The 15,513-nt window shown below is 39.9% G+C and overlaps 1 protein-coding gene across 6 annotated transcripts in view; it reads left to right on the top strand.

Moving 5' to 3' along the window:
- pygo (pygopus family PHD finger) overlaps window positions 1-15,214 on the top strand; it is an 85,801-nt gene extending 70,587 nt beyond the window's left edge. For all 6 annotated transcript variants that reach the window (XM_045725903.2, XM_045725893.2, XM_045725886.2 and 3 more), the window contains one exon: window positions 3,557-15,214. In XM_045725903.2, coding sequence (XP_045581859.1) covers window positions 3,557-3,677 — 121 coding nt within the window. In that variant the 3' untranslated portion in view covers window positions 3,678-15,214. The remainder of the gene's footprint in view (window positions 1-3,556) is intronic.
- The last annotated feature ends 299 nt before the right edge of the window (window positions 15,215-15,513 follow it).

A 15,513-nucleotide genomic window follows, 5' to 3' on the forward strand; every position in this document is an offset into this window, starting at 1 on the left:
TTCATGTGTTCATCATATTTATTTTTTAAAGATACGGATGGAATTGGTTTCAGTAATGAAGGAAGGTTTCACTCTTCCTTCAATGCATTCCACTTGCCAACCATCCATACAGAGAATGAGAACTTCCTTACATCTCTTGTTTCGACTGCATGTCCAGCTTCCACTGACGTTCACATGAGCTTCTGGTGTTGATGTTAGGATTGTGTTTACTCCTAGGTTTTTTCTCTTTTTGTTTCTTGTAATTGCCTTTCTCTTATGGTACAGTTAAATACAGGTCTCCTATCTCTCTCACCCATTTTCATGACTTTGCACTCATTTGGATTGAATTCCAGCAGCAATATATCTGCCCACTCGTGAAGTTTAAGGTCTTTATGCAGCACCTTATAGTCCTCTTCAGTTTTTACTCTCCTCATTAACTTTGCATCATCTGCAAACATTAACATGGTTCTACGACAGCCCTGTGGAACACTACTGTGTGTGTAATTACTTAAGTGTACTATACTTACAGAATGAGAGCTACGCTCATGGTGTCCCATCCTCCCAGTACTCTTTGTTATACAGTATAACACTTTGAAACTACTGTCACTTTTGGCTTCTGCCACCTTCTCACTTAACTTGTTCCAACAGTCTACCACACTGTTTGTGAAAGTAAATTTTCTTATATTTCTTCTGCAGCTTTGATTAGTTAGCTTTGAATCTGTGACCTTTTGTTCTTGAAGTTCCAGGTCTCGAGAATTCAATATTATAAATTTTGTTGATTCATTTACTATTTTGTACATAGTGATCATGTCACCTTTTTTTTCTTCTATCTTCTAGTTTTGCCATATTTAATGTCTAACCTCTCCTTATAGCTTTTGTCTTTCAGTTCTGAAAGCCATTTGTTGCATGTCTGTGTACTCACCTAGTTGTGCTTGTGGGGGTAGAGTTTAGCTCTTTGGTCCCGCCTCTCAACTGCCAATATTCTGGTGTATAGATTCCTGAGCTTCTCAAGCTCTATCATATCTACATTTGAAACTGTGTATGGAGTCAGCCTAATGCATTCCATTTACTAATTACTCTGACACTGAAAAGGTTCTTTCTAATGTCTGTGGGGCTCATTTGGGTACTCGCCTTCCACCTGTGTCCCCTTGTACCACCCATGTTAAATAATCCATCCTCGTCTACCCCTGTCAATTTCCCTGAAAATCTTGTATGTGGTGATCATGTCTTCCAGAGTTCTTCTGTCCTTCCTTGTACTCACCTAGTTGTGCTTGCGGGGTTTGAGCTTTGGCTCTTTGGTCCCGCCTCTCAACCGTCAATCAACTGGTGTACAGATTCCTGAGCCTACTGGGCTCTTATCATATCTACATTTAAAACAGTGTATGGAGTCAGCCTCCACCACATCACTGCCTAATGCATTCCACCTGTTCAATACTCTGACACTGAAAAAGTTGTTTCTAACATCCCTGTGGCTCATTTGGGTACTCAGTTTCTACATGTGTCCCCTTGATCGCGTACCACCAGTGTTGAATAGTTTATCCTAGTCTACCCTGTCAATTCCCCTGAGGATTTTGTAGGTAGTGATCATGTCTCCCCTTACTCTTCTGTCTTCCAGTGTCGTAAGTTGCATTTCCCGTAGCCTTTCCTGTGTACTTATCTAATTGTCCTTACCTAATTGTGCTTGCGGGGGTTGAGCTCTGGCTCTTTGGTCCCCGCCTATTAACTGTCAATCAACGAATGTACAGGTTCCTAAGCCTACTGGGCTCTATCATATCTACACTTGAAGCTGTGTATGGAATCAGCCTCCACCACATCACTTCCTAATGCATTCCATATGTCTACTACTCTGACACAGAAAAAATTCTTTCTGATGTCTCTATGGCTCATTTGGGCGCTCAGTTTCCACCTGTGTTCCCTAGTGCGTGTACCCCTTGTGGTAAATAGCCTGTTTTTATCTACTCTATCAATTCCTCTGAGAATCTTGTATGTGGTGATCATGTTCCCTCTAACTCTTCTGTCTCCCAGTGATGTGAGGTTTAATTCCCGTAGTCTCTACTCGTAACTCATACCCCTCAGTTCGGGTATTAGTCTGGTGGCAAAGAGTGGAACCTTTTCCAGTTTAGTCTTACGATTGACTAGATATGGACTCCATGCAGTCAACCCAACCATCTCTTTCCTGTAAAATCTCTGTTGCACGATCATAGAAACTGAGTAAATTCAATACACAGGATCTTGCAGATCGAAAACCATACTGTCTGTCTGATATTATATCATTTCTCTCCAGGTGTTCTACCCCTTTAGTTTTTATTATTTTTTCCAATATTTTGACTATTACACTTGTCAATGATACAGGTCTATAATTGAGGGGGGGGGAGGTCTTCCCTGCTGCCACTTTTGTAGATTGGAACTATGTTAGCCTTTTTCCACACATCTGCTACAATTCCTGTACACAGGTGGGTGTGTGTGTGTGTGAATGTTTAGGTATAAAGTGGGGATTGTCAGCAGTACACAAGAAGTGGTATGGAACAAGGCTTGGTTGCAGCAGTTTGTGTAAAGGTATTGAATGTTGGTATATCACAGCTCAGGAGAAACACTCTCCACCTAGTCTTATTAAGCATTGGGATGCTGGTCTGGATGATCTGCTGATGTGTAGTGATGCTGTTCTTTGTAATGCTTGTAATGTATAAGATGTGGTCTATAGTGTTGTGTTTGAATATATTTAGCCTTCAAATCTTACACTGTTTTCCCTCTCTCCTCTGAGTTGATACCTCTCCATTACTTGAAAATGGGAAGTTTTGCAACCCATCCTCCTGTTTAAATAGTACCTATTATGACGATCGTCAATAGTCAGAATTTGTATGTTCTTAGCTTTTAGACAGTAGTTTACTGACTAGTAAGGAATTTTTTTAAAATAAATAAAGCTAAAACACAAATAATCCTAGTCCTAGTATAGCACACACATGTACTGTACTGTACGTGTGTGTGCCCTCATATATCGTGTATTAACCTAGGAAGGTTAGGTTAGGTTAGTTTAGTTTGTCAAATCAACACAAATAAAAAATTGTTTTCCGGTTTGTCCAACTCAATAGTTCAGAATTCTACATTATAATTTCGTTGTACGTTGGTATATATACAGTACTGTGGTTCTCATTGTTACTATAAGTACTACCAAAACAGGAGGATGGGCTGAAATTTTGGTACTGTTGATGATGATAAAGGCTCAAGCTTGGTTGTTGTACTTACGCTGTTGCTGTTGTTTGTTTCCCCTCACAACTTAGTCACAAGAGTGAATTAAAGCACAGTATAGACTATTAGTCACAAGAGTGAATTGAAGAAAACTAAGTTTCCTCATTCCTAAAATGGAATTTCCATGTTGTTTGTTAGTTTTGTAAGGTGTGAAAACATGTATTTTGGTAACATTCCTGCATATTATTGCAGTTATTCTTATTGAAATAATAGTAATACAGTATGTACAGTAATTATCTATGAATGGTTCTTATACTGTATGTTAAAATGCCAAAATATGTATATTACTTGTTTATTTGAATTCTTGTAAATGGTTGATTTTATGTTTCAGAGTATGTACAGGACTAACAGAAGGAGCGTATCATCTGCTGACGGGGGAAGTTTATGCAGAATGGGTGTGTGACAAGTGCCTCGGCTCAAAAAACATCCCTCTTGTTAAATTCAAGCCATGAGGGCGTGTAATGGATATGTAAAGAGATCAGCTGAGTGAGCAAATTGTCACTACAAGATGTGTAAAGCTGCAGTCAGCAACTTAAGTCTTCCTAAAATCTTTACATCTGCTCATCTTTGCTGATCCCTTCACATATACCACACATGAGTTTACATTTGGCTGTTTATGTTCATAGTTTATATGACATACTCAACTGTTTCAAAAATCCAAAGGGTGAATGCCAGCTGTTTCATTATTATTAATAATATAGATGGCTGCCCTGTTCTGAGTTGCCATAAAAGGAACTTGAGTATCTGTAATCCTAACAGATTACTTCAGCAGTATAAGGCTGGATTACAAAGAACTGGTTTGTATATCCTGAACTGTTACAGTATCCAGATTTACTCATACTGGTTTTCTTGGGGTGCCTCCGGTGACTTCCTGTAGCTATCTCGCTGAGATGGCTTTGCATACCGAGTCACATCTGCAATAGGAGTCCTGTTAGCCTACTGGAGACCAAAGTCTAAACCTTGCCCCTTCACTTTGCACAGACAGCTGGGTATTTTTATGATCTCTGACACCAAGAAAGCATTCAGAGAGTGAAGCAATATAAACAACTGCAAGATTCACCTATATGAAGCACTGAAATAACTAACAGACTCTGCAAAAGCTTCACTCAAATCCAAATGGTTCACTTAAAACTAAGGTCAAACTTCCCAGTGGCCTCCCATGTGCTCCCATTTTCCAGCCTGATTCAATTCTGTTGCTGATGTCAGAGCACTATGACTTTCCCATGTTGCCCAAGCCAGTAGCAAGTTCCACTTCATTTCCAAGATAAGTTGGAAATGCTCAAAACACCAGGGCCACTACACCTGATTAATCTTGGAATATGATCCCCTTCCTTTTTTTTCACCTTATTCTTCACCCTTTTACGCTTTATTCTTCACCCCCCTCTACGCCTTATTTTTCAATTATTTGTATTTACATGTACCTGACCTCCCTAATAGTATAAATCCAATACGCTCCAGTACTGTCCCATTCACTTGAGATTGAACCATGTAGGTTCAAAACATTGTGTAAATTTATAATAAGTGTATTATACATACTACAGTTAATTATTTCTTTTAGTTTACCTCGAACAAAAATGACATTTGGAGAAATCCTCTTCCAGTTAAACCAAGATGCAAGAGCACTAGTCAAAGGGATAGAAGCCCTAAACAAGAAAATAATCAATACAGAATATGCAATCATATTCATTGAAACATGTCTAAATGAAAACCTGCTGCCAATACATTCAAAGATTTAAATCTTTCTCCAGCCTTGCAACCAGGAGGCCTGGTCGACGACCGGGCCGCAGGGACGCTAAGCCCCGGAAGCACCTCAAGGTAACCTCAAGATAGCCTTGCATCGCCACACACTGTGTCATCTATCCTCTAATATATGCGTATACATATATACATATATATATTGCCTGGAAATAATCTAACCCTTTGTGATAATAGATAATATATAACAAAAAAATTCTCCTAGTAATATCACCAGTAGTCTATGGGCTGCTTGCTACGTAGTCTTTTGGTTATTTATCATCTGAATATAATCATGTGAGGTATCCATAGATTTGTCTCTTTGAGATCTGATCAGAATTATTCACTGTATCCCACTCCAACTATGGATAAAAGCAGTTCCACTAAATTAAATCTTCAGGTTGGGAATTTTTATAACTTGTTTCTCATAGGACTGGCAACACCTGTTCTCCGAGACAGTTGCCAGATACTCTCACGCTGCCTGGATTTTCCCCACTAGTCCATTTATCTGTGATGTTATATATATAATTTATTTTGTTACTCGGTCTACCTCACAGGGATGCCTTCCAACCACACGCCCTGGTACTTAAAACTTTCACATTCTTTTAACGCCCCTGGCGTCCACAATTTTTCTCTTGAGTCCGAGCCGGTAACGCGAGCGGCGTCCACATTTTAAAATATTTGTTAAAAAATGTAATTGTATCCAATCAATCTGGGAGTGGTTTTAAAATGAGCGCCTTTAGAGTACACACAATTTGATACCCAAATGAAAGATGTAACACGAAAATTGATGTCAAAACACTGAAAAGATATAAATAATTTTGTGTTTCCAAATGTCCAAAATTTAAAATATTTGTTAAAATTCCATTTATTGCTCTATTATTATGGGACTAGTTTTAAAATACGCGCCTTTATATTGTGAACAATTTGAGACCAAAATGAAAGACGTAATACGAAAATTTATGTTATCAAACTGAACGAGTATACACATTAGGTTGCAATTGGTGCTCGTTCACAGGTAACTTTAGACTTTGCTAAGGGGAGTTATGCTGGGCTTTTGGACAATATATGCATATACATCTGCAGGGAATTTAATTGCAAACACATACCAAATACCAAAACAAATGACATAGTACGAGAATTAAGGTGAGAAAACTGAAACGGGTATACACATTTTACTGATTTTGTGGGTAACTTTTGAAGACTAGGCTTTGCTGTGGGGAGTCACACTGGGCGTTTGGATCTTATATGCATATACACCTGTAGAAAATTCTATTGTGAACACAATGATACCAAAACGAACGATGTAGCACGAGAATTAAGGTGAGAAACTGAAACGAGTTTACACACAGAAATCACACTAACGTGATACATCAAATGAACAAATCCACAAGGTTTCAACTCTTTTACGCTGTCGTAGCTCAGTCGATTAAGGCAGTGTCTGGGATGCTCCTGGACAAAGGTTCGAATCCTCGTCACGGCCCTTGTGGATTTGTTTCCTCTGAAACGAGTATACACATTTCGGTCGCGCCGCGTGCCCACGCTCACCCGAACCGCCAGGAGCATGACGTCAAAGTTTGCGGCGCGCACACCCGGGGCGCGAAAGTGTTAATTTTGGGCCACTGCCTCACTCATGGACTCCCTAATATTCAGGAACCTCATTATTTGTCCCTCACTCTCACAGAACTTTGGTGACCCCCATTAGGCACCTGTGCTACCTCTTGGCTCCCTTTTTATAAAACCTCAAAGTAGCACTTTAAGGGCTGGTTCCTTCCAACCATCCAGAACACAAGTTACTCCTTATCTTGGTAACACTTCCACACAGCCATTCTCTTGGCTGATGGCCTCCGGCCTCTAGGAATTTTCTTAGTCCTGCTGTTTCCACTATAGTTTCTCCATAAAACCACTACTGGCCCATTATCTTTTAGTCCCTATTGGCATACCTCCACAGTGTGTATCCCCATTCCCTGTCTACTGGGTGGTGGTATTCATACACATTTGTCGGTAGCTGAGCCGCTCCTCTCCAGCTCCTGGATATCTTCGTTCATCTCCTGTGTGTACCTCGCTGTGGTCTCAGTGCCACAGTGAACTTCAGTACAGTATTCACCAGTCCCCACCTCTCCTATCAAGGTGCGACAAATGAGGAACGCCATCCTTTTGACAACACGTGACCACCTCAGTGGGTCAATCTACCAGTTGCCACTATGTGACACACCCTCAGCTCATCTTTATTCATCATCCCGGCAAACCAGGCAATTTATCAAGAACAGCTGCTAATACCATCTTCCTGATCGTCCCAGCCTTGACGTAAGTTTGGTTCGGTTCATTTCATGGGTATACAAGTGTTGAAACGAGTTCAGGAAATGGGAAGAGCTATAGGCATCTGGCTACTCTCGAATCATGGAGGTAAAGTGGCAGTTTTCCCACCCGTGGGCGTCACAGTGACATCACCTTCTCCTAAGACAGTGATTGGTCCAGACACACTACATTTTGTTTTGAACTTACTGGTCCACAGGTCTCCCTGGAAATTTCCACTTCATAGAGGAGAAAGGGGATTGCCTCTTGATTCTTCATCCTCACAATATTTCCTTTTGACTCTCAATCTCTCCCCTTAATTATTTCTTACATTTTTAATCACCTTTATCTGCACATTTTATTCTATCCTCGCATAGGAATATTTGCCTTTGGTCGTGGAGGGAAAGCCCAGGAACAACTCTCATATGAAGGTAGCCAAGGCTACGTTGCCTCATTTCGTGACACAATGCGCTGAGCCAGCTTTCGCTATATGGGACTTTGAAAGGTGCTCAGCAGCCTTGCTACATGATGACAGTCATTCTGTCTACATGCTGCCTGCTGAGTCAGTGACACCTTCGACCCTGAGTCCTATGACATTTGCGGTCATTGTTGTCTATATTATTTGACCCTGCCTCAAGACAGAAGACTTATCAGGTAACAAGATAAGCTACTTTGTGAGCTTGTTTTCCCCCACATTTGTGGTTTGTGGCATGTAGTTTGATTTGATGCTCTGGAGTTGGCCCTGTGATGTTTAGGGGGACCAGATTTAGAGGGGCTGGTGTCTTTCTGGTTTAAGTTTGCTTCTCCTCTTTCTGTGCTGGTGTGGTTCAGCAGAAACATCTTATTTCCAGATGTTTCTGTGTTACTGCCTTTTGCCATCTTTACCTGGTTGATACCTGGTTGATGGGGTTCTGGGAGTTCTTCTACTCCCCAAGCCCGGCTTGAGGCCAGGCTTGACTTGTGAGAGTTTGGTCCACTAGGCTGTTGCTTGGTGCGGCTCTCAGGCCCACATACCCACCACAGCCCGGTTGGTCCGGCACGCCTTGGAGGAAACAATCTAGTTTCCTCTTGAAGATGTCCACGGTTGTTCCGTGGACATCTTGCATCACTGGCTTCAGCTCTGGTTTGGGGCCTTGTGACCAGCGCTAACCAGGCCTCCCAGAGTTGGTGGTCAGGTCCGCTCTATTAGGCGCATAGCACAGTATGCGAGTTTGTGGCAGGCCTCTTGGAGGAGGAGTCTTCCTCCAGGCTCCATACTCTGCTTCCATTCTGACAGCTTCCCAGTGGTTCATTTGCTGAACTGCGAGAGGTCGCTTCTGTCTTTCCCTCGTTGGAACTGGACATCCTGAGTAGCACGGCTTCTGGCTTCTCGGGGGTTTGGTCCTCAGTGCAGTTCACATGGTGTGTGTCCAATGTTCTCACGGACAGCTTATCTCATTTCTTCCCATTTCCACGGAGTGGACTGTCAATGATGCATCCTTCTGTTGGTTTTGCAAAACATTTGGTTGTCCTGGGGCAGACTTCTTTGCATCTATGTGGAACCAGCAGTTTCCTTCCTACTTGCTGTTTACCAATTATAGTAGATGCCTTTTGCTGGGAATGGTTGTGGTGGAGGTATATTTATCTTTTCCTTCTGGTTCAGTTGTTGCTCCAGGTAGTGTCCAGGCTGGAGACGGACTCAGGCAAGGTTATCCTTCTGGGCCCTTGGTAGATGGCTCAGCCTTGGTTTCAGGCCAACATCTGAACCCAAGCATTTTCTGCTCCTCCACCTCATTCAGCACATAAGCCCAGTGACATACCTTAATGATTTGACCTTCCCTACTGATTTATGTATCTGGAGTTTCTGTGGCAAGTTTATCCTCATTTGTATGGTGCACAGGTGGCTAAATTGTTGGTTGTTCCACCTGTGTCTTTCAGGGTAGTAACAGTATGAAGTTCCCTGGTGCTCTTTTTACCTCCTTGTCTCTTCGTCATCTTCAGTGTCTATTCTTGTGGTTTTCTCCTTTTCATCCTGGTTGTTTATTGATTGGCATCTTGTGCCTAAGAATGTTGATTCTTATTACTTTACTTTGACAGGGCTGCACTTACTAGCATTCAGCATTGACACTGGCTCTGTTTCACAAGTTGTCTTTTGCATTCTTTCACCTACAGATGGCTCGTGCTGCTCCTGTGTTGTGTTGGTATCTCGATAGGATGTTGGCATTTCTTTCATTCCCACAGTTCATAATTGCCCTCTTCAGTCCAGGATATTTTTCTTAAGGCATTACTTTTATTGGCCCTTGCCTCCTGTTGTAGGCTTGGGGAGCTTTATGATCTGCACTGGAGGCATGGGTTCTGTTCTTTTGGCCCTGGTGGGCTTTTTTTTAGTTGCAATCTTCTAGAGGGGTCTTTTATTGATTGATGCTTGATTTGTCCAGACAAATGTGCATTATTTGTTATATCTGGTTGCTGCATTTCATCACTATCTGACACCTTATTTGTTGATCCTATTATCCTGGTTCCCTGTTCTAAGGCATGTTCATCACAGGTTGTTATTAAAGCTAACCAATCTGCAGGCTACTCTCAGGCCCTTGATGTTCGCACATTCACGGCTTTGGCCACTATTTTTGCTATCATATCATGGGCTGATATTCAGGCTTGGGGGTTTTGGAGGTCTAACAGGGTCTTGGTGGCTTAGTATGTGGTCAATGTTCCAGGTCCCAGTCAGGCTTGTGTTGCCCTGGGCCGGGTTTCTTGGCCTTGTGTCTCATCTTCGTTCGCAGATGATGAGTCACAATAACGTGGCTGAAATATGTTGACCAAACCACACACTAGAAAATGAAGGGACGACGACGTTTTAGTCCGTCCTGGACCATTCTCAAGTCAATTGTGGACCATTCAAGTTTGTTGTTACCACCTTTCCACATCGTTGGTAAGTCCCATGCTTTCCTTTTTCTCTTGGTAGATAGGTTCAGGGAGTCACTGGGGAGCTCCTCCAGAAAACCATCATTAAATGCAATGAAATTGCCTCGTCCTGGTAGTCACAGTAACTGCTAGGCTCCTTTTCCCCCTACCAAGTATGTTGGTTCATGGTCTAACTACTCTGGACTGAATCATAACTGGCTGGAAGCCGGGAGCTCCTGGGACAACCTGTTGGCAGCATTGCTCCTTAGGGGATTCAAACTTAGTTACAAATGAACATTTGGATTTGAATAAATCTTTTAGGGAGCCTGTTGGCTGTTTTGGTGCATCATATAGGTGAACCTGGCAGTTTTATGTAATGTTTTGTTTACTTTCTGGGTGCTTTCTCAGTGTGTAATAGTATCTTGAGGTTATCTTGAGATGATTTCGGGGCTTTAGTGTCCCCGCGGCCCAGTCCTCGACCAGGCCTCCACCCCCAGGAAGCAGCCCGTGACAGCTGACTAACAGACAGGTACCTATTTTACTGCTAGGTAACAGGGGCATAGGGTGAAAGAAACTCTGCCCATTGTTTCTCGCCGGCGCCCGGGATGGAACCCGGGACCACAGGATCACAAGTCCAGCGTGCTGTCTGCTCGGCCGACCAGCTCCCTCCCCCAGTAATAATCCCCCAGCTCGCCATACCTCTGTGAGGGGAGGTTCAGGCTCTATTCCCGAGTAGGCCTATCAGGACTCCTATGGCTGATGTGACAGTGTGAGAACGATAGCTTCAAGGAGTCACCAGGACTCTACCAGAAAGAGGCAGTGCATTACATTCAACACTTTTTTTTTTGGGCGGGGGAGGTAATTTAGTTTCTACCTAAGGTATTATAAAGTCTCTTATGAGGGAGAGTGAATGCGTTATGACTACATGTATAGCACTTCTGAACGCTCTTTTTGAACATGTGCTCATGACAAGCTTTTATGAATTTTTGAAAAATATTGTGCTGAACATGTATAATTTTATGTATTGTCAAATTATTTAAATGGCTTGTACAACGGTTTGTTTTTTGTTTCAAAGTTTCTCATATAAATCTATCTTGTTTGAAAATAGTATCCGCCTAGAAATTGGAGCTAAATAAAAATTAATGAACAGTGTGTGTAATTACCTAAGTGTAGTTACAGGATGAGAGCTACGCTCGTGGTGTCCCGTTTTCCCAGCACTCTTTGTCATATAACGCTTTGAAATTACTGATGGTTTCCACCACCTTCTCACCTAATTTGTTCCAACCGTCTGAAATATGGAAATAGACGAAATGTTCATACTGAATATTAGCAAAATGAGGGGACATGGGTGGAAGCTGGAAACTCAGATGAGTCACAGAGATGTTAAGGAGTTTTCTTTTAGCATGAGTGTAGTGGGAAAAAATGGAATGAACTAAAGGAGCAAGTTGTGGAAGCAAACTCTGTTCATAATTTTAAAACTAGATATGATAGGGAAATAGGACAGGAGTCATTGCTATAAACAACCAATGGTTAGTAAGGTGGGATCCAAGTGTCAATGCTCAATCCTGCAGGCACAAATAGATGAGTACACACACACATACACACACACACATGCACACAATTGGAGGCCAAAACCGCCAGTAGTTTCAAAGCGTTATATGACAAAGTACTGGGAAGACGGGACACCACGAGCGTAGCTCTCATCCTGTAACTACATTTAGGTAATTACACACACACACACACACAGTGTCATATCTAATAGCCAGAATGCACTACTTGGGCTAGAATGTAAGGCCCAACTTGCCTAACAGGTAGAGTGATTTTCATCTTCAAATTTTTTTTTTTTTAATTTGTTTAGGTGAACAAATTAGGAACATGTATTACTGACTTAGTTAGGTTAGGTAGGTTAGGTTTGGTCATATATCTGTTAGTTTTAGCCTAAATTAAAAAAAATAAAATCATGTAATGAAAAGCTTTATCATTCCATAAACAAATAATTTAGAAAAATATATAATTTCAGGAAAACTTGGCTTTGTAGGCAAATTGGGCCTTCCATAGTAGGCCAAGTAGTGCATTCTGGCAATTAGGTACAACATATGCATATATGTTGTGCCTAATTGCCAATTGTAATTAAAATAATTACAAATTATTTTAATGTGTAATTTTTTCACAACCTACAAATTATGAGGAAAGGACTTGAAGAACTGTAACAAGAGAGAGATCTAGGGGTGGTTCTGGATAGTAGAGTCACTAGTGGAACACACATAAAGAACATTGAATGAGCATATGCTGAGGAGCATATGCTGTGCATTCCAACTTCAGAATTGCATTTACTTACATGGATGGTGAAATACTAGAGAAACTGTTCATGTCTTTTGAGAGACCAAAATTGGAATATGCAGCAGTTTTATGGTGCCCATATCTCAAGAAGCACATCAATTAACTGAAAAAGTGCAAAGCATACTAGAAAATGGCTTCCAGCATTGAAAAATAAGATTTATGAAGAGAGGCTAGAAGCATTAAATATGCCAAAACTTGAAGATAGAAGAAAAAGAGGCGAAAGGATCGCCACTTACAAAATAATAACAGGAATTGACCAAATTGACAAGAGAAATTCCTGAAACCGGCAGCCTCAAGAACAAGAGGTTATAGATTCTAGCTAAGGAAACAAAGGTGCTGAAAAAATATTAGAAAGTTTTATTTTGCAAACAGAGTGGTAGACGGTTGGAACAAGTTAAGTAAGAAAGTGGTGGAGGCCAAAACCGTCAGTAGTTTCAAAGTGTTATGTGAAAGTACTGGGAATAGAGGACACCATAAGCATAGCTCTCATCCTGTAACTTCACTTAGGTAATTACACACACAAATGCACAAGCAGGCAGCAAAAGAGAGAGAGAAATATATAATACACATGACAGAAAAATTTATTGATATTCAGTATTCTACATTAGACAACTGACAGGTAGGAAGGCAAGGTCCAAGAGCTAAGAGCTCAATCCTGCAGGCACAAATATACACATGCATATTGATCAGAATAGAAATAAGCATAGTTTTAAAAGAGTAAAATAAATTAGACTTTAAAGAGTATTTAAAATTATAATATCACAAAAAAATTAGGAAATTCTGAAAGTGTCTGTTGTGCTGAGGTGTTGAATGCAGAAATGTGTCAAGTGCTTCATGGCAGGTGACTAAATCATGAACCATCCATGTTATGTACAAGATGAGAGTTGTCACTTGCTTGTACTGAAGGCATTATAGTAGATGGAAACATGACAAGATGTATAATTTTCTTGGCAAAAATGTCTCTCTTTCTATGACATTGTTATATTACATGGATTCCTATTAGTTTTCTTTACTATACAAAGGAAGTGTAATGTCCACTGTTTAAAATACACAATTATGGTAGTGACTGAAACAAGATTTGTGATGTTTCACTTCCAAGGCTTACATTGCCATTGATGCTTCTTCAATATTAACTATCCTCACTTAAATAGATAAGGAGTTTTCTCAATTTAATAACAGTAGTGTAAATGCCTATAATATAATGTAGTGTAGGAGCTCTATAGTGGAGTTATCAGAGTGAATGTAAATTTATCTAAAATCTTGTGTAGTTTTGTGGAAGGTTCACCAGTATTTCCTTGTTTGTGTGGCAATGGTGTTGGAAAATGAGAGATGCAAGTGTAAATGTATGATGAACAAAATTACACTTTGTTTTAATAAGAGAAATTTTTAATATTTATATAATTTATATTAATTGTCAAATATTATTTTATTAGTGTGTGAGTTTTGTTTGTATGCAGTTGTAGTCATTTTGATAGGCCTGGAGGTCTTGTGCAAGTTATGACTGATTAAAACTAAGTCCAGATCAATTTATTTTGCTAATTTTGTAATAACAGTGACTAGCATATCTGATAGCCTGACACACATGTATATTAGATGTAGCATTAGACTAAGCTTTATTCCTGGTGTGGATCTTAGCTAGGGTATTTCACATACAAGAAGACCTCACTATATACATACAGTCAATGTGTGCATGACATGGCCAGTTTTGAAGCAGTTTACATCAATGTAGTGGTGATGTTCAGATATGACTTGCAGTGTTGACTAGAACCAGATTGTGACTCATTGCTGTATATACTGTACATCAAAATATTGTATTTATTAGAATTTTAATTCAGGGATAATAGTGACAATTATAACAGCTAAAAAATGCACCGAGTCTTTAAAATCAGCATGTGGCACACATGCTGATTTCTTGGTGTAAACTATTGTATTTAAAGAGTAGATTTTTTGTTTCAATAATTTGATAAAGTTGAGTTAAATGCATAGGGAGTTAATCTTAACATGTGGATTATTTTATTTTCCATTTTTGTTGACGCTGAAAATTTTTAAATTTGTCATTAAACCATAACAGCTGTATATGTTACATCATTAAACCATAACAGCTTTATATGTTACATCATTAAACCATAACAGCTGTATATGTTACATCATTAAACCATAACAGCTGTATATGTTATAACATACTCAACTGTTATGATTTAATGATGTAACATATACAGCTGTTATGTTTTAATGAGGTAACGTATACAGCCATTACAGTTTAATGATACATCATTAAACCATAACAGCTGTATATGTTATATCATTAAACTGTAACGGTTGTATGTTACATCAATAAACCATACCAGCTGTATATGTTACATCAATAAACCATATCAGCTGTGTATTCAGTACTTTCATGTTTCCAAGTTATCTGGTCTTCTAATCATATCATAAACATTAATCTCAATGTCATCTTGTACTTGCAGGACATTTTTCATATTGAGATCCAGGATTTTCTATGCAAGTGATAAGGATAGAATTTCTAGAGATTCATGGAGTAATAAATTTGAAAAGGAGATTATATATTTAATGTACACATTCCATGGATTGATGTTAACCAAAATCTACAATTTCAAAATCAAATTACCAGAGAAATATATCCACATTGTCATAATATAACAATTCTCACTATACAAGTCTAATTTCAGAATATGGTGTTTATATTGTAAATTAATAAAAAAATATATTACCTGAATCATTGTTTTAATATACCTTTATATTGAACACACAATTTTTTTCCAAAATCCAGCCACTTTGGCTGGACGGTAAAGGGACGGTCTCGCTTCATGCAGGTCGGCGTTCAATCCCCGACCGTCCAAGTGGTTATGCACCATTCCTTCCCTCCTCCCATCCCAAATCCTTATTCTGACCCCCTTCGAAGTGCTATATATCCGCAATGGCTTGGCACTTTTCCCTGGTAATTTCCTCCTCCCTCCAAAATACTAGGCTATGCACTCAGACACAATATTATTATTTTTTTGGAGGAGGAGCCAA

Source organism: Procambarus clarkii, chromosome 10, assembly GCF_040958095.1.
Source record: "Procambarus clarkii isolate CNS0578487 chromosome 10, FALCON_Pclarkii_2.0, whole genome shotgun sequence".
Taxonomy (NCBI): Eukaryota; Metazoa; Arthropoda; class Malacostraca; order Decapoda; family Cambaridae; genus Procambarus; species Procambarus clarkii.